At 40.4% G+C, this 18,374-nt stretch overlaps 3 protein-coding genes across 3 annotated transcripts; 2 read left to right on the top strand and 1 right to left on the bottom strand.

Moving 5' to 3' along the window:
• Positions 1–40: 40 nt before the first annotated feature.
• On the top strand, positions 41–4,622 carry itm2ca (integral membrane protein 2Ca). Its single transcript, XM_067506886.1, has 6 exons — positions 41–281; positions 1,809–1,952; positions 2,156–2,344; positions 2,812–2,922; positions 3,180–3,330; positions 3,524–4,622. Exons 1-6 carry the CDS (start codon positions 189–191, stop codon positions 3,613–3,615), a joined length of 780 nt encoding a protein of 259 aa, XP_067362987.1. The 5' UTR covers positions 41–188; the 3' UTR covers positions 3,616–4,622.
• A 1,184-nt stretch (positions 4,623–5,806) lies between these two features.
• LOC137128601 (lysophosphatidic acid receptor 6-like) lies at positions 5,807–7,933 on the bottom strand. The gene has a single exon (XM_067506885.1). The coding sequence runs from the start codon at positions 7,375–7,377 to the stop codon at positions 6,481–6,483; it is 897 nt and encodes a 298-aa protein (XP_067362986.1). The 5' UTR covers positions 7,378–7,933; the 3' UTR covers positions 5,807–6,480.
• Positions 7,934–8,486: 553 nt separating this feature from the next.
• prss16 (serine protease 16) lies at positions 8,487–17,238 on the top strand. Its single transcript, XM_067506877.1, has 13 exons — positions 8,487–8,619; positions 9,021–9,196; positions 9,780–9,879; positions 11,167–11,296; positions 11,844–11,967; positions 12,608–12,685; positions 13,085–13,132; positions 13,221–13,340; positions 13,736–13,900; positions 14,118–14,259; positions 14,354–14,533; positions 14,751–14,905; positions 15,700–17,238. The coding sequence occupies exons 1-13, from the start codon at positions 8,559–8,561 to the stop codon at positions 15,769–15,771; spliced, it is 1,551 nt and encodes a 516-aa protein (XP_067362978.1). The 5' UTR covers positions 8,487–8,558; the 3' UTR covers positions 15,772–17,238.
• Positions 17,239–18,374: the final 1,136 nt, after the last annotated feature.

Genomic DNA, 18,374 nt, shown 5'->3' with positions numbered 1-18,374 from the left:
CTGCTCCTTTAACTGTCCATGAATTCACACTTCCGGTAGATAAAGACAAATACAGGGAGAGAAGCATCCCAGTGGTGATAAGAGGGCGGCCCGTCGACGAGTTGAGGGCTTTGGTTCAGAAAGTGCTCAGCTCCATCCTGACCGAGAAGAGGGAAGCGCCTGCAGCACTCGGACACCGACACTGAGCCATGGTCAAGATCAGTTTCCAGTCTGTCGCGGGACAGAAAGTGGAAAAGGAAAATGATGGCGACAAGACCGAGATTCTCATTCCTCATCCGATGGTGAGTGACGCGTCGCACATTGCCGTTTCCCCTGTTAATAATGCTCGTCATTGTTGCCTCAAGATGATACTTATGTAACGTGACGCCCGCGGTGCGCCGGCTCTCCTGGCCGCCTGGTCTGCAGGCCAGCATGCACCTGCACAGCCATGAGCATCAGGGCATTTTCGCCATTTGGTTGGAAACAAAACATGTCAATGCTGTGTTTGTTTCCACTGCACCAGTGCGCTTACAGCAGGCTTGATGCAAAATATTTGAATTTCCGAATATATGCTCTTTGTTTTGGATTATATAGAGGATTACAACCAAAAACAATTCTACAATATAAATTTGGTTTTAGCTTTAGCATGGCCTCTTAATGACCCCCCCTACCACCACTACCACCAAATGAACAAGTTTTCAGCTTTATTAAAAAGGTAGAATGGAAGAAATGCACAAGCCTTTGCTGACAAAATGGCAGATGGGTTGCTGTGGATTGCAGTGCATGCAAGTTTTTTTTCACAGCTCTAAAAGAGCTAGAGCAGTGGAGCCCTCAACTTTGCTGCAGCAGCATCCCAGAATTGCCTGAACCCTTATCAAAGATACATTGCCAAGTCCTGAAGATGAACGTAATGGAAAATAGATAAGACATCAAGCATATGTAGAAAGTGGATATTTCAAAAAGACAGAGTCGGACTGGTTGTGTAACTTTGGAATCTATTCACCCAAATGTAGGAGACTGACAGGCCTCATGGTGTGTCACTCTCACAGCTGGTGTGAAAGAGCCTCGATCTCTCTCAGTGGGGCAGAAGAACACAAAGAACTGAGTCTTGCCGAACTGTGTGTTCACACATACACAGTTGTGGCCTTGTCCTCGCGAACCCTCTGTCTCCAAATGCTTCCACAAAGAACAGTACACTGAGCTGAAAGATGTAATCCTGCATACATAGCATAGACACTGCCCTAATATTGGCACACAAAACAAAAGCATTTCTTTCTTGATTTATGAAAGGACATGTTCACACAGGATTGTCATCATTCTTCATCATTTCCTTCATGTCCTTAGCTAAGAATAGCAGCCTTTTGTTGTTTTTTTGCTATGAAAATCCAGTGCTCTAAAAAACAAAAGATAATTTCACCTACCATAAGCGCTCAGCAGTGCAGCCACTTCTCTCTTAGTCATTATTGTGTTGTATATGGAAGCATGCAGTGAATGGCTACTATCATGTGTAGTGCCACTCTGCCAACACAGGTTGGGCGCGTGGCACTGGCAGATGGGCTGTGAGACTGGAGGCGTCTGGAAAGATTACTCATCATCTCAGCCAGGTTTTCATTACCAAGTGCTCCATCATCCCTTCCTTTGGCCGGGCTCGGTGCTACTAATTCCTGCTTGAAATGCGGCGTTGCCATTTATGTGAGCTCCTCTTTTAGCGGTTACTTAATGTGGGTCATTTTCAGCTGTTTGTCACGGCGGAGATGAGTAAATCTGAAAGTTGAATTGAAGCTGATTGCAAATGATTTTCTGTGCATGTTTTTCTTTTTCCCCCTCAGGATGAGGAGGAGCTGGTGCTGCCGCTGCGGCCCAAGAAGTCTCCCCTCAACGGCCTGTGCTGCCTGACATTTGGCCTGGTAGTCTTCATGGCTGGTCTGGTCTTTGCCTCCATCTATGTCTACCGCTACTACTTTATTCCTCATGTAAGATGTGGCTTTATACTTCACAGTACTGCATGTGGCCCAAAGCAATGTTTGCATCAAAAACAAATTTGTAAATCAAGAGTCTGTCCTTTATTATCTACTGAAACTACTGCTGTACATGAAGGCTGCTTGACATGGACTAGTTTCTGTGCGTTGCAGCTGCTGTGTTAATCTTAAGTTTGTGTGTGTGTGTGCGCGCGCAGATCCCAGAGGAGAACCTTTTTCACTGCAGGGTCCTGTATGAGGATTCTGCATATGCCCCTCTGCGCGGGCGTCAGGAGCTGGAGGAAAATGTTGGCATCTACTTGGCTGATAACTATGAGAAGATCACTGTGCCCGTGCCTCACTTTGGAGGCAGCGACCCTGCTGACATAATCCACGACTTCCACAGAGTGAGGACTATAACAAATACTTTTGACATAACCAATTTCAGTGCAGTAGACAACTTTGTAAACAGCACATTATAGTGCTATTTTAAATAACCCACTTCAAACTAAGCACAGCAAAAGGAAAGGAAAACAAAACCATTTTCAAAAGTCAAGAGCTTTTTCACACTTAGGCTCAGTTACCATATTCACCACAATGTTCACCTGCTAACATTTGCTAATTAGAACAATATGAGGACTGTCAAACATTTTAGGTGTTTTTTCATAACTCACAAAATATTGGACAAGTGGTGTTGCTAAAGGACGGAAAAGTCAGTGGAACAATAATGTCAGTAGGACTGATACTCTGGGAAACATGGATGTTTGTCTTAAAGGGATGTGTGCATGGGTAAATTAATCAGGTGATATTTGGTAAAAAGACAAAGCAGTGGTCTCTAGACTTTGTTTAATAAACTGCTTTAATTATTTTCCAGGGACTGACCGCCTACCACGACATTGCTCTAGACAAGTGCTATGTTATCGAGCTCAACACCACCATCGTAATGCCTCCACGCAACCTTTGGGAACTTCTTATCAATGTTAAGGTAACACAGCTGCAATGTTGATAACTTCATTCGTTTTTTTCATCAAGTTGATCTGAAGGAGTGATAAATTGAAAACTTGCTGTGCTGCTGATCGAGTGGTGGGTTAACCGCTGTCATACTAGGAAGTCACAGAGATACGGTCACACTGTGCTTCTTTCTGTTGTCTGCTCTTGAGCGTGTACATGATTTTTGATTTTCGAAGTGTTGGTAGAGGAGAAAAGGTTGTAATGGTACCACTACCTCTCTGTGTCTGGCAGAAGGGAACCTACCTGCCTCAGACTTATATCATCCATGAAGAGATGGTGGTGACGGGCAAAGTGCACAACATACATCAGCTGGGACCCTTCATTTATCGCTTGTGCAATGGGAAGGACACGTACCGCCTGAACCGCCGTGTCACCCACAGACGTAAGTTCGGGTTAGGAGAAGAATGCATTTGAACACATCATTAATCACATTAGGTAGCACAGTACAATCTCTATTTTTGCTTCAGGGTTAGAAAAATCTCGATTGTTTGATAAGATCTGAAACTCTGCACACATGCAACAAAGTCACACGGGTGATGTGTCTCTCTGTGTCTCACCCTGATTATCCCCCACAGGCATAAACAAGCGCGATGCGAAGGACTGCCACCACATCCGTCACTTCGAGAATACATTTGTGGTGGAGACGATTATCTGCGACGAAGCGTAAACACGATGGTAATCCGTGACATCCCACCCACCCAAAGGCACAACTCCTATCACTTCCCCAGCCACTGTAGCACCCTCCTGTGGATCTGGTCATGTGTCAATTGCACTTTACTTGTGATTTGCTTTTGATGTCTTTTTTTTTTTTCTTTGTTTTTGTTTTTTTACCTGAGTTGACCTGTATTTTTCTTCTATTTCCCGTAGGTAATATTTTCCCTAAAGTGTGATGCAATACTAAGCCATTGGTTCTGTCATAGGATTTTCCATGTAGCAAAGTCCTTAAGCCAATAATGAATTACAATTTCAAGACCTCTCCTCTTTCTCTTTAGGGATTTGTAAGATGGTTACTGTTGTTGGATGAGATCACTGTCTCCTGGTGTTGTCAAGGTGACTCTGTTTTTTCTTCTTCCACGCTAGGGGTTACACTTTGTCTCACAGTCATCATGTCACAAAGTGTGAAGCACAGGTTTCTTGAGCAAACATCATTTCAAAAATCAAAATGATTTTTTTTCATGTAATGTTAATATGTAGCTGCTAATGACTAGTTGCTTCCTTGCATCTTAATCTTCTTGCCAGTCTGTTGGTTCCCTCTATGCTTTTCATTTTCTTTTCAAGACGCATCATTACACTGGAAGTTAGAGTAGGTAGCACTGGGCATCATTGTTCTTTCTTTTTATATAATCCATACATCATAACTGAAACCGCTAAAGATGCATATATATTTTGGATGCTCCCATTTGCATTAGCTTTTTGTTCTATACATTGCTGCATTTCTGATCATTTCCCAAATATGTCTTTCCCCTTGCATGTGTTTATCTATAGGAGAAAAACAGCACTGCTAGAATGTTTTCTATAACAAGGATTAAAGCCTTAGTCCAGAGTCAGAGACTGGACTAAAGTCAATACTACTGAAAAGGAGCCTATTATATATGTTAGTAAACAAAACCAAGTTTGATCTGTATATTTTGTCTGCTAATTAAATCTGTCTGTGAATAAAGTAGTGGAAAGAAATTGTTTAGTTTATTGATTTATTTGATCTATGAAGTCTTAATTTATGTAAAGCATGCTTATTTTTCATCATTTCAAGTCAACATGTGTTGTGTTTTGTTGTTTCAAACTAAATTTGGCGGAAGAGTTTTTAGTATATGTAAGATTATGAGCCCCAAAGGCAGGTCCATGGACACTGACACCGTTTTCTTTTTGGTTACTGCTGAGTTTTCAAAAATATCGTATGATCTGAAAGAAGGACAAACTTTTTTTTATACAAATTCTAGTGACAATTTGTTCTGTGTATATTCTCCCCTCATTAAGTCATTCTCGCTGATAGTCACAGGTGGGAAGAAGCTGATGATGAACTTTAGAAATGACATGAAATCAGATCTTTGATCTAGACTTAGTTTTAAATGGGATGTTTGCCCTTGGAATAGGTTGTTGTTAACCATTAATATGAACTTCAAAGAGTTAAAGGAGAGATAAAGGAGAAAGCTGAAGACAGGCATGTCTGTGTCAGAGTCAACAAGACAACAGTAAACTCATTTTTATTGGAAATCCCCATGCTGAAAAATAATTTCTTTTTTAATTTGATATGAAAGCATCACACTTCCCCTCTGCAGTGAGTCAGAATGTCTTTAAATTTCCTCTTATGACGTCTGTGCGGTTGGATACGGTGTGTCAGATTAAAAAAAATGTCACACTGTGAGAAAGCATGATGCTGGAGTGGTTACAGCTAAAAGGCCACTGGTTCACATTCCTGGCCCTCTGACCTTTCTGTGTGGAGCTTGCATGTTCTTCCTTGTGTCTGTGTATGTCTCTCTGTGTTGTCCCTGAAATAGTCTGGAGACCTGTCCAGGGTGTAGCCCGCCTCTGACCCTTTGGCAGCCCCCTTGCGGCACTACACAATATAAGCAGTTACTGATTATGGATGAATGTCACAGTGGTCACACTAGTTGCCTCATTTCACACAATCTCCTATCAGAGATATGACGCTATGCTAGTTCTCAATGCCTACTGTAATTGCTTTAGCAGTAATAGCTTTTGGATCATTTCAAATCTGCAGATGAAATAATCTAGATCCTTAGAGTGTGTGGAGGCTTATGTTGATGCTCTCCCATCTGGTGGGGCTTAGGACTCAAGCTCTGCTGGTTCTGCAACTGAGATGCTCTCAAGTCCATTGGGACTGACGAGAGTCGGAATAAGTGAGAATTAAATTAAACAATATTAAAACACATCACAATGAAAATACACAATGACACAAGCTCAAATTTGAATCATTTCCTGTTTATTAGCTCCTTTTCTGCTTAAAACCCGTCTTGAGTGATTAACATACAAATCATTCAGTTTTCAAAGTGCATGATTGAAGGAGAAAGAAAAAAAGTATTGTTTGTAGAGTATATTTTGCTACAAAAACAACAAAAAATAAATAATTTGTGGTTGCTTCAAACACAACCAGACAATCCCACCAGCACCTCTTTCACATGTTTAAAGCAGTCAGGAAAGACCTATATTTATCTTACTTGAAGCAAAAAAGTCAAAAAGTGTATGGACAAAGTGGGAAAATATTCATATAGTTTAAATGTTGTTTCTGTTTTGCGTTAAGATAAATGTTGCTGCCTTGGATCAGTTATGAGAACTGTTTGAGTCTTGTTAATCCAAATCTCGTGAAATGTTAACTGTGAACTAGACACACATTCATTACGGCACCATTTACATACACAAGTCTTTTCTCCATTTCCTCTACATTTTACAAACATTTTACTGAAACAATTATTACTGTTGCTTCATAAAACCCAAAACACAGTTAGGCTTGGATCCAAACTACAAACCCTTATTCAAACATGCCATCTCATCAGTATGTCAAAATTATATTTGTCTATGTCTCTCTTGTATGATCAACATCCTCTTTTTTCTTCCAGAAGGCATCCAAAGAAAAACAATACAGCAGTGGATCCAGACAGCAATTCATACTTGCAAGACATATAAAAGGTGAAATTCTAGGTCTATCGACTATTGTAAGTAAAGCAACTGTCATAGGCAAGAAGCAGATGATGAACATAAGTAAATTAATGGCAAAAAGTAGCATGACATTCACCTTGTTTTTTAACCTTGCAGAGTCAGTCATTCTGTGTAGAGTCCAAGACACCAGAGCTGTGCACACAATGTTGACTGTCAGTGTGGTGAACATTAACACAAGCTGAAAGTAAGAAAATCCTCTTGAACCACTACCAGGAGTTTTAAATTCAAAACAAGTTTTTTCATTGTGCTCTGAAAACAACAAAGTCTCTGGGATGTTTATCAACATCAAAAAGAGCCATATGGCTGCAGCAGCTTTCCAGGCTTTCGACAACGTGCGAAGATGGCGTGACCTCAGAGGATAAACCACAGCCACCAAGCGGTCCATGCTGATGAAGGTGATGAAGATGCAGCTGGACCGGATGTTGTCACGAAAGAGCATTGTGACAAAGGTGCATGCCATTTGGCTCAGTGGCCAGGTGCCTGTGGCATAAAAATAGACCCTCATGGGCAAGGAGATGATGAGCAGCAGGTCTGAGATGATCAGGTTAATCATGAAGACCACAGTGGAGGATTTGAGGCTGTGGCGATGAAGCAGAACCACCAGTGACACAGCATTGAGAGGCAGACCCAGTGCTATAATGCAGCCGTAGATTACAGCATAACCCGGCTGTGGTTCCATAGCACTGGTCGTGTTCATGATGGCGTGAAGAGACAAGTTTTTGCGTCGACTGTTTGCTTCAAGCACAAGATGCATTTGTTCCACTCACCGCTTAAGTGTGAGGAGTGAGGTTGGCTTTTTAAAGTGTAAAGCGGTTGTAACAGGAAACACCCCCCCGTTGTTGAAGCAGCTGCTGTTTCTTATTCTGAGGAAGAGCTAGATCAGGATGTGGGTTAAGGGGTCTCAGTTCATTTAGAGGACATTTTATGATGACATTTAATGTGCAGATTGTCAAGATTGTGGGGGTTTTTTATGTTGCGTTAAATGTTTTTTACCCAAATTGTTTCATTCCATTTTAAAGCAACATTTTGGAACATATGCTTATAGAGAGCAACATTTTGGGTTTCTGAAAACCGCTGTCCCCAGTCTTTCCTTCCAGTCCCACCCACCAATTATTAAAACCACCCAGTTTCACCTGCGTCTTGCCAGCTTGTCAAGTGATTTATGTTTGCTATGGACTTGTATCCTGTCTCTTGTTTTGACGTGCCTGCCCTTTTGGATGCTTGTCTGGACCGCACTGTAAGCCTTTTGCCCTGTATATTTCTATGACACCACTCATGCACCAAACCTGACGCTCTCCAATTTATTTTTGACACTCTAAATGTAGGAATATGCCATGCAGTCACCAAATGGTCAAAACTGTTTCCAGTTCTGTTGTCTGTTCTCTCATTATTTAAACCTTCTGCTGTGTTCAGCTCACAAGGACGATTTCCACTAGTCTCTGTATTGCTGAAATGAAAACATTAAAGTTTTCAGTCCAAATTTGGGGGAAATCCTTTTTATTGATTGATTGATTGATTGATTTTTTTATTATTATTGTTATTTTTTTAAGCTATCACAAAAGCTCATGGAATCCCATTAGACCATCCTCACATAAAGAGCCTCTCCATTGTGTGTTACTGAAAAGTGCTCCTCATTGCTCGCACACTGAACCAAGAGGGAAAATCAAAAACTGCTTTTGTAACTCAACCACTCAAAAAAGCCATTACAAGGCAGAGAGATCTCATTACATCCCCACGCCGATGCTCTATTTTGCTGAGCAAATGCAGATCTGCAGTTGGGATTTGCTGCTGAATGCAGATCGTAATAATGCACAGGTCATATCACAGCCTCTGCAGGTGCTAGCAGGGACTATATAAAGAGCTGATGAGTGCTGTAGATCCCTCTGACTCTTGCAGATTGGGTTTGCATTGAAGTTTCCTGGTTTGTTGGTAAAGATGTTTTTGGCATCGGGCCACAGCCTCATCTTTCTTCTTCTTTTGAGCTGTGTAGATGCCGGTGAGTTGACAAATATTCCAGCGAATGTGTAGGTTTATCTTTGGCTTAGTACTGATGACTGGGGAAGTTGTTTTCTCAGATTTAGAAGACCAATTAATCTTAACCGAATGTGTTAATGGTTCTCAAAAGAAGAAATGCTTCAATCACAGAAACGTGGGTGTCAACTCATCTGTTTAGTCTAACTATTATCTTCTTTTAGCACATTGGTTCAAGGTGGAGTCCAGTACAAAAGTAGCGCTACTGTACGTAGGATGGAGTGTGGTTTTCCTCAAAACAGCCAGATACATTATAGCTTAATGATTTTTAGGGAATACAATTCACTTAGCTTCACACTATTTTGTGCATAATTATCATTCTCTGCTTTTTTTCCCTGCTATTTTGTTTTTGCTTTTAAATGCCAGGACGTGTTCTGAGAAAGATCAAGGAGCGTGTACGGGATCTCCAGCTGCAGAAAGTCCAGCAGCATCTCCTGACGCAGACGGTGAGAGGTCACCAGCCTCTCCAACATGTGAAAGAGGGAAAGATTCACCAGCCACTGAACCACTTTAACCGGAAGGACGTTGGCACCTTCCCTCAGGTAGCAAAAGATCAGACTGTGCCTTACCAGCAGTGATCTTGGTCTCAGGTATTGACCTACCCAGTGTGAATGCTTGGAGCTGGTGATTGAAGCTTTAGACAGAAAAACAGCATTTATATTCTTGACTTTAAAAGCATACAATGACATCGAGAACAATTGCGTTTGAAGTTTTAGTGAGGTCATCACAGCTTTTGGATTTTTAAGCATCAAAACTTACCACATTGTTTTGTATTAAGTCCTTCAATGTATTTTCAGAGCAGCAAATAGGTTTGCTTTAAGCAAACAGAAGAGGACGTTTACTATCTCACTGAAATGTGCTTTAAGTTGCTAAACTGGGCTGAGTGAGCTCATACAGAAAAACAAACCTTTTTTCAGCTCCCCAGCTCTGACAACATGAATTGAGATGTTACGTTTCATTTAGCTCTGGATGCCATCTGATGCTTTTAAAGTGAAAGTTTGTCCATTGTGCCATGAAGTGAAGAATTACTGATACCAAAGCCATGAATATACTGCTGCTGGGTTAGAAAACCTGAATAACCGTTTTTTCTTTTTGTGTTTTTCTCCCTGCTTTCCCTTCTTCCAGAGGTTCTTTGTGAATGATGAATATTGGCAACACCCTGATGGTCCAGTCTTCCTCTTCATTGGAGGAGAAGGCCCCATTTTTAAGTTTGATGTTCTGGCAGGTAAAGTAGGATGCAGCACATGTCCTCTCCTGTCTGATACACACTTTAAAACTGCAGATTGGTCAAATGGATAAAATACAGAAAACTAAAAACAATATTTTCTGTAGTTAGGTGACACTTTTATTTCAAAACTTTATTTCCTTCCTTAAGCTGAGTTTTGTCAGTACACATTAGCCCATTTCTTCCCATCTTGATCATTTGTTTCTCATGATACATGTTCTTTAAATGTAAAATAACACTTTACATTGCAGCCTGAAAATTACAGTGTAAATATTTAGTACACAGTAGTACCTATACAATACTTGTTGGATAACTATAGTGACAAATACTGTCAGTGAGTACAAAAAAGACAAGAGATTTGACAATGAGATACTTAGAAATTAATTACACTAGTATATGTATAAATTAGTTAGTACCTATTCAGGACAGCACAGTGATGGAGTGGTTAGCTTCTCGCCCTATGACAGCTGCGATAGGTTCCAGCCCTCCCTGCAACCCTGAACACGATAAGTAGTTACAGATAATGAATGAATGGATTAGTACCTAGTCAGCAACTTTAGATACAGTCTTATTATTTAGCAAACCATGAAAAGCTGGTAAAATGTATAACAGTTCTGAATAAGTTCAAGCTTTTAATATTGATTAAAAAAACAGACATTTGAAGATAGCACCTTGAACTATGGGAAACCAGAGTGTATTATTTTTTTTTATTGAGTACAAACGGACTAAAGAAAAAAATGATAAAGTATTCAATTGTCAAAATAGTTGTTAGTTAGTAAGTTCCATCCATACATCATTCAAACTGCTGTAAATCGTGGGGGGCTGAAGCCTGTCCCAGTTGGACAGGTCACCAGTCGGTATCCCAATGAAGTTTATATTCTTTTCACAATATAGCTATCGTCAAAGGACTTTTAGACTAAGCCTGGAATTAAACATTCATTGTTCATTTATTATGGCTCTAGTTAACCAATAGGTATATTTCTAACATTGTAGCCTGTCTGTATATTTATATATACTATACTTTCAGATTCTAATACAGTACTGATCATGTGCTTACAGTACCACATTTTAATTTGCTGGGAGTTCTGGACACAGTTTATGGTATAATAATTTCTCTGTGTCAGTTAAAGATTTATAAATATACAAAGAAATGATATAGCACATGGAATTAATGTTAATTTACTGTACATGCTGTACCCATCAGGGCTTGATGGTGTTGGTTTACCTTCTTCATAGATTTAGACGTGTTACACACTAAAGGTTACTACTTTGACAATATTTTCTCAGGGCATCATGTTGATATGGCTGAAGAGCACCGAGCTTTGCTACTGGCTCTGGAGCATCGTTTCTATGGCGACAGTATCAACCCTGATGGCCTTGAGACAGAGAACCTGGCCGACCTGAGCAGCCAGCAGGCGTTCGTGTTTGCTCCCTAATACATTTAGTTGGTTTTGTGCAGAAATGGAAAATTCCTATCTTGCATTTTGCTTGACTCCTTGCTTCCTCTTCCCCATATTTACTGAGTTTAAGTTTGCTCTGGTTATCCTTCTCCTTTTCGTGCTCTATATTCTGGTTTGCCACAAGAAATTTTGTTCTGATTGTGTGATGGGTCAAAAACATACAGGACTTACAAAGATCAAACACATTGCCCAGTATACTGTAACTACATCATTGAATCCTCCCAGCCAATCACAATAGTATCTTTACTGGGACAGTCCTGGCAAAATTCCCAATAATTAACATACAGATACAAATAAATACTCTATTCAAGTGAGTCTGTTCAATGAAACCCAAGGTTATGCATTTATTTTTTGTTATTTGTTAAAGCATGTGTGAGAAAGCTGGTTATTTTGGGCCTCTGCTTATCTTGTATATCTTTGTGTGTATTTCAGTAGATGTGCATTTGTGTCCAATGAAATTAGAAAAAAATGCTGAACTTTTACATTTCTTTCTTTTTGGTTCAGGCTTGCTGACTTGGCTGTTTTCCATCAATTCATAACCCAAACCTTCAACCTGACCCAAAGGAACACTTGGATCAGCTTTGGAGGCTCTTACTCTGGATCTTTGTCTGCCTGGTTCAGAGGAAAAGTACAGGACTGGACCCTAATATGAACTAATAAGAAAGTATTTCAAAATGAAAAAGGCATAAGGCTCTGTGGTTAAAACAAGGAACCTTGCAAATGTTGAGGTCTCCTTCCGCCTTAAGAATGTGCTTTTTTCCCACACAAAGGAGATAAGAAAGGACAACTTGAAGCTCCTATCATTTAGTGAATTTACAACCACTTATCATACTTTGATTTATGGCCATTGCAGTGGTGTCATGTTTTAAACACTTTCCAGTAAAGCAAATAGTTGATTCAGTGTCACATTCAAGTCCTAGATCATTAATAATCTACCCTGTTGGTTCATATGTGAAGGATAAGGCTTCTTTTGTTCTGTATCGTCAACAAATCTCATACAAAGACCCAAACCAACTAATCTGTCTCTCAGTAGTTTATAAAATCCCTATCTGTGGCATTCAGCCTCAGTGGGTCCATGTATTCCTGTTGAAGTGGATTCATCAAATCAAACCAGGTTTTAACTAGGATTGGTTGAAAACAGGAAAATAGAATATCTCCAGATGCCTTTGTTCGTTTTCATTTGTGGCTCATTTGAAATACAATTATTACATTAGGATGTGTTAAATAGAAATTCACCAACTTGCAACTCTGTTCTTATCCTACTGCAGTATCCACATCTGGTGTACGGAGCTGTGGCCTCCTCTGCTCCTGTAAAAGCAAAACTGGACTTCTCTGCCTACAACAACGTAAAGTGGAACAATAAATGGAGTGCAGCTCAGTTTTGCACCTAAAACTGTGACTAAAACAGTTTGGTGCAAAGTTTGCATCCTCATATTTTGAAATGTCAAAAAGAGCAAAACAAATATTTGTTATTAATAAAAGTTACTTTTCAATTAATGTATAAATAGAAGTGGCATGCAAGAGGATGCAAACTTAACCCTGAACCTAACATGTTATTAATCCAAATTCAGAAAGTACAAATAGTCAAGGAGTGTATGAGAAAACATTTCCATCCACTTTAATCAATGAAACATCCCCACATTTTCAGAAATTTTACCTAATTGACCTTAAAGATGCCAAATGTGCATTTTACATGTGCACAATTGTCAGGACAAATTCTTGTACTGACCTTTCCTCTGTTTCAGATTGTTGGCCTGAGTCTCACAAATGAAGCAGTTGGTGGCTCGGAAAAGGTGTGAAGCCAGTACCCTGTCAGTAAATCACATTACAGACTTTATAGTCCTGTCTGCCATTTGTGTTAAATTCACCCTCTTCCTTCAGTGTTTGGCTGCTGTGCGAGAAGCGTTTTCTACTGTGGAGGTAGCCCTGATTGGCGGCAACGTCAGTCAGTTGGCTTTGGACTTTGGCTGCTGTCAGGTTCCCAAAGATTCTGATGATCAGGTGTCTGCTATGGATTTTATGTCAGTGTCTATACTGGTTTGTTCAATATGAATATAGGCTAAGTGTTCTTTTCAGACGACGCAAACCTGTAATATAACCATTGGCTCATTGGTATGTATGTGGTTGTTTCAACAGATTTTAAAGATGTTATTCAGCAACATTTGTTACCTCTCTCTTCACTGCTAACTGATTTTCACTCACTCGATGTGTACGGGTGTTGCTAACTCAATTATAGTTTCAAATGATTATATTTATTGAAAGAGATTTCTCACAGTGTTTCTCACAGATTTCTCTGGTTGAGAATTGTGGTCCTAAATATTTTCTTACCCATCATTTTGGTTGTTTGTTTCATTTCTGTTACTGACCTCGTGGTTCTGACTAACCCTCCACTTCAGATTGAGCTGATGGAAAGCTTGGCTGACATTTTCATGGGAGCAGTGCAGTACAATGAAGAAGGGGTGTTCATGTCTATTAAGGAGCTCTGTGGTGTTATGACCAATAACGGCTCCACATATGATGGAGAGGTGGGGGCTTACAACCGGCTTGTTGAACTGGCACAGGTAAGAAAAAGCGCACTCAGATTGAAAGGATGAGCCTTTGCTTATAGTTTTCCGTTTCATCCACCAGATGTCATCGGGGAGCCATTTTCCTACTCATAACCCCCACCAGACGTTTAGGATTTCATTTTACTGGCAGCATTGTGCAAAGAGTGATTTTACGGCAGGGATTTTCTGTGATTTTGTGTTTGTTTTCTATGGGATTGTGTTATTTATGCAGATTTACCATTCCACAAGTGAGGAACCATGTGTAGATATCTCCCATGAGAAAACATTGAAGGACCTGATGGATACATCTCTCCATTCAGGCAGGAAAACAGCAAGACAGTGGACCTACCAGACCTGCACTGAGTTTGGCTTTTGTACAACACACACGCATGTACAGCAACACACAAATAGTCAACAGTCATTCTTCCTCTCACTTAAACCAATTTATCTTTGTGCGTGTTTGTGTAGATCAGACCTGCGAGGATACCACTTGCCCATTCTCTGGGATGCTGACCCTGCAGGTCGATACTAAGCTCTGCCCAATGCTGTTTGGCATTTCCCAGCATTCTCTGGCTGCTCGCATTGCCTTCACAAATACTTACTATGGAGGGGACAATCCTCACACACACAGGATCCTTTATGTCAATGGTGAGACTGGGTTTGCTAGAAAACAAAGAAAGAAAAATAAGGAGACACTGACCAGAGGCAGATGTAGATTTATTTGGTCAGTTCTCTTTGTATTAAAAGTTCTACAGCAGCTGGCGGAGGGTGGCACCTAGGTTGGCCCTGCCTCTGACAGTGAGGTGATGAAATGGTGTAAAGTGTTTCAGAATTTACTAGAAAATCTATATCGTCGCTGGCACAGGTGGAATTGACCCGTGGAAGGAGCTGTCAGTGGTCCAGGACTGGACAGAAGAAGGACAAGAAGCCCAGATCATTTTCATTGAAGACACTGCTCACTGTGCTGATATGATGAGTAGAAGATCCACAGACCGTTGGTCACTCAAGGAGGCCAGAGAGGTATGTACGCCTCATTGCATATAAAATGTGTAGATCATAAGGTTGAGGTATTTGACCAAAGATTCCTAAAACAACTTGCCGAGAACTTTCAGCAAATTTCAGCAACATCCCATGATAATGAATAAAATATGTGCAATATTGTATGAAAAAACACACAAATGGGATCATGCATCTGTGCCGCAGAGGGATCAGCACAGAGGGCTCCAACAAAAAACTAATGAATAAAAATAATTAGTGTGCTTAACAGGTCATTGCTGCAATACAATAATCCAATAAAGTACCGTTTTGACCAACCAACTACATGCAAACCCATTGCTGGTTACTTAGCTTTAACACCCTATTTCTGCTTTTAATCTTGTGAGTGTTGCCATGAAGGGATGTCCTCAGAGACAAAATGGAGAGAAGAAACAACAACGAAGAGACAAAAACTAATCATCTTGTGAAGTGCTGTGCAAATAAATAAATTAATAAATTACCTATGTTAATATGTAAATAAATGAGTACTGTATCAAAATACACTTGAAAATTATGAATATATTGTTAATTGTGAATGAATCCCACAATGTATTCATTAATGGTAATATACTTTATTATTATATTTATTACTATATTATTAAGTTTTATAAAACGTGTACATTTTCTATACTACATCATTTAAGGTGTCAAATATAAACAACTTCTAACAGCAGCAGAACATACTGTATTAGGAATCGACTACTGCAATATTGGGTAGAATTAAACCTTTTATGCCCGTTGATCTTTAACACATTGTTTCCAATCTTTACTTCTCCCAGGAAATTGAGAACCATGTGACCACTTGGCTGAAGACGGCTGCTCAGGAGATGAAGGAGAAAAGACGGGTCTGATCAAATCAGTTCTCTGAAACTGGTGTGCTATGTGTGGTCTGTTTCATCCTCTCTCCATGTTTCCCTGTCCGGTTCTCCACCTCCTCATAGTCGATTTCTAACCATCTCACAGCTCTGTACTTGTTCTGTGTGTTTGTGTGTTTAATTTTTGTTTCTTAAAAATTAAAAATTGTTTTAGGTAAGTACTACATAAAATATCAATATTTCTGAAATACCAATTAGTTTACGCTGAATTTATTACCTTTATTTTATTTGATGCATACATTGACTCAGGTGTGTTAAGATGTTTAATGCTTATACAATTTGATGTCTGTTTTCTACTCATTAGCATTTTTTTGTAGCAAGTAAATATCTTATGGTTTGCTTTTTTAGCAATATTCATGAATGGTTGTAACCTTGTGGTGTCACTAGGGTGCGATATTACTACGTGTGTGTGAAAATGAATACTTCATTTACTGTTAAACACAGAATCTGATTTTATAGTTACACAAATAGATCATCTGTTAATAAAAGCCAGAAAATGTCTTTGTTGGTAATGTTAAAGACATGTTACACAAAATTTATTTCTATCAATATGAGGATATGTTGATGAGTTAATAAGGAAACTGAATGTGCTAAGTCAGTTATACTGGCAAGTTACATCAGTGTGAGACAGTTGGTTTGTTGTGTAACAGCGACAGAAATCTTGAAAATATGGAAAGTGTTTGTGAGAGAAAGGTGAGGAAGCACCAGTTGTTGCAGGAACATCTGTTTCCACAGGGTATAGTCGGTGTGTGCGTGCGTGTGTGTGTGTTTGAATGAGAGAGAGACCCTCTCAGTAGGGGGGTCAGGAGTGGTAGGTCATGACCCCACTGACCCTGTGGGAGTAAGAGATCATCAATCAGCTAGAGGCTGGACAGAGCAGCAGGAGGGGATATGCACCAACAACAGACACATACATACCTAGATACTGTAACCCATACACTGCAAATATACTAGGAAAACAAACAAACTTAGTTCAACATACCTTAATGTATGGTTCAGCTGACACACACTATTCCACACATAAAGGTCTCTCAGTCTGTGTGCGTTTTGTGTGATAACGCATACTTTCTCATTCACGGAAAACACACAGATGTTATCAGATGGCGCAGATGGAAACAAAGGAAGTAAACAAAAAAGCACTTTTTTCCCACTGCTCTGCTTCCATTTCATCTAGTTTCTAACAACCCCTTGTTTCTTTGCTATTGTAAACAAGCCTCCTTACAAATAGACACAAACACTTCCACACACACTCCAAGAGCCACTATCACAGTTATCAGTAAGCACTTGCAGCACGACAGGGCATGCTTTTTCTCTTTCCTCCATTTCTCCTCCTCCTCCTCCTGCAGCCTGTCCTGTTGATCAATGAGGAAGTTCTTGGACCTCAACTATTAATCAGAGCCTATCGGCTATCTGTCTGCTGAGCAACCAATCACAGCCCTCCGACAGCTGGGCCATGAAAAATGTGGCCTGGTGGATGAAGGGGGAGGTTGGGGGAGGGTGGTGGTGTGGTAGCTGGGTCGTGCAGGAGAGGAGGGAGGTGAAGGAGCACTCTGTCTGATTTAAGTCGGGTCACGGCTGCACAACTGCACTATATGCACGAACAGTTGATTCTTAATATGAAGATGGCCAAGTCCACACTTACACACACACAAATCAGTGCACAGGTGTGTATCATGATTGATTAAATTCAACTGACGTTTCTTCTGATTCATATTTACATGAAACTGAGGCATTTTGTCCCCATGTAGCACCCACTATGCGCCCACTCCTTTCGCTCGTTGGCACAAACAAAAACTACATTGAATGTTGTCGTTACGTGTCTCTGCATCAGAAAGCTTCTAGGATGGTAACGCTCTTGATCTGCGGTCCAATAATGAGGCCTGTCCTCACGCCTCAGAGCTTCATCAATGCACTACCATCCCTCTTCTGCATAATCACCATGCTCACACTCATCTATTCACATCTTATTGCCATGATTAGATTACATCTAATGCTATTACACTGCTCCCATCTCTCTGCCTCTTTCCTCCTCGCTCCACCTCCTTCTCTCATCATGGATTTCTTGCAGATCTTATTAGTGTGTGATGCGGACCAGGTCTCCCACTTTGGATTTATGAACTCTCAGACTTCTCTCCTTTAATCTCTCCCCCTCTCTCCTCCTCCACTCCCTTCCTGCATCTGTCCATCTATCATTCCCAGGGTTGGCTTGGGCGGAAGAGTATTAATCCCTCCATCCCATCTCTCACTCCTCCGGACAGATGAGGAGGTGGAGGAGGGAGATGGAGATGGGAGGAGAAGACTGGGGTAGAGGGCAGGAGACATCAAATTACTTTTCATAATATTTCTGTGGGGAGAAATGCAGAGGCTCTGCAGGTAATGCATGCAGATTTACTAAATGATAGGTCACTGTTTTGATACCTTTAACAGGTATGATGATGAGCTGACAATGTGGTTGTGTGTGTTAAGGCAATATGATGAATAACTCTGTGTGGTAAAATGTGTGTATGCTAATCAGTTCCTGCATGTGAATGTGCTGCATAATGGTGTCTATGCAAAAATGTGTTTACGTGCAAAGGCTT

The sequence above is a fragment of the Channa argus genome, chromosome 6 (assembly GCF_033026475.1).
Source record: "Channa argus isolate prfri chromosome 6, Channa argus male v1.0, whole genome shotgun sequence".
NCBI classification, from domain to species: Eukaryota; Metazoa; Chordata; class Actinopteri; order Anabantiformes; family Channidae; genus Channa; species Channa argus.
The sequence above is the reverse complement of the archived record's forward strand: the minus strand, read 5'-3'. Positions and strand labels throughout refer to the sequence as shown.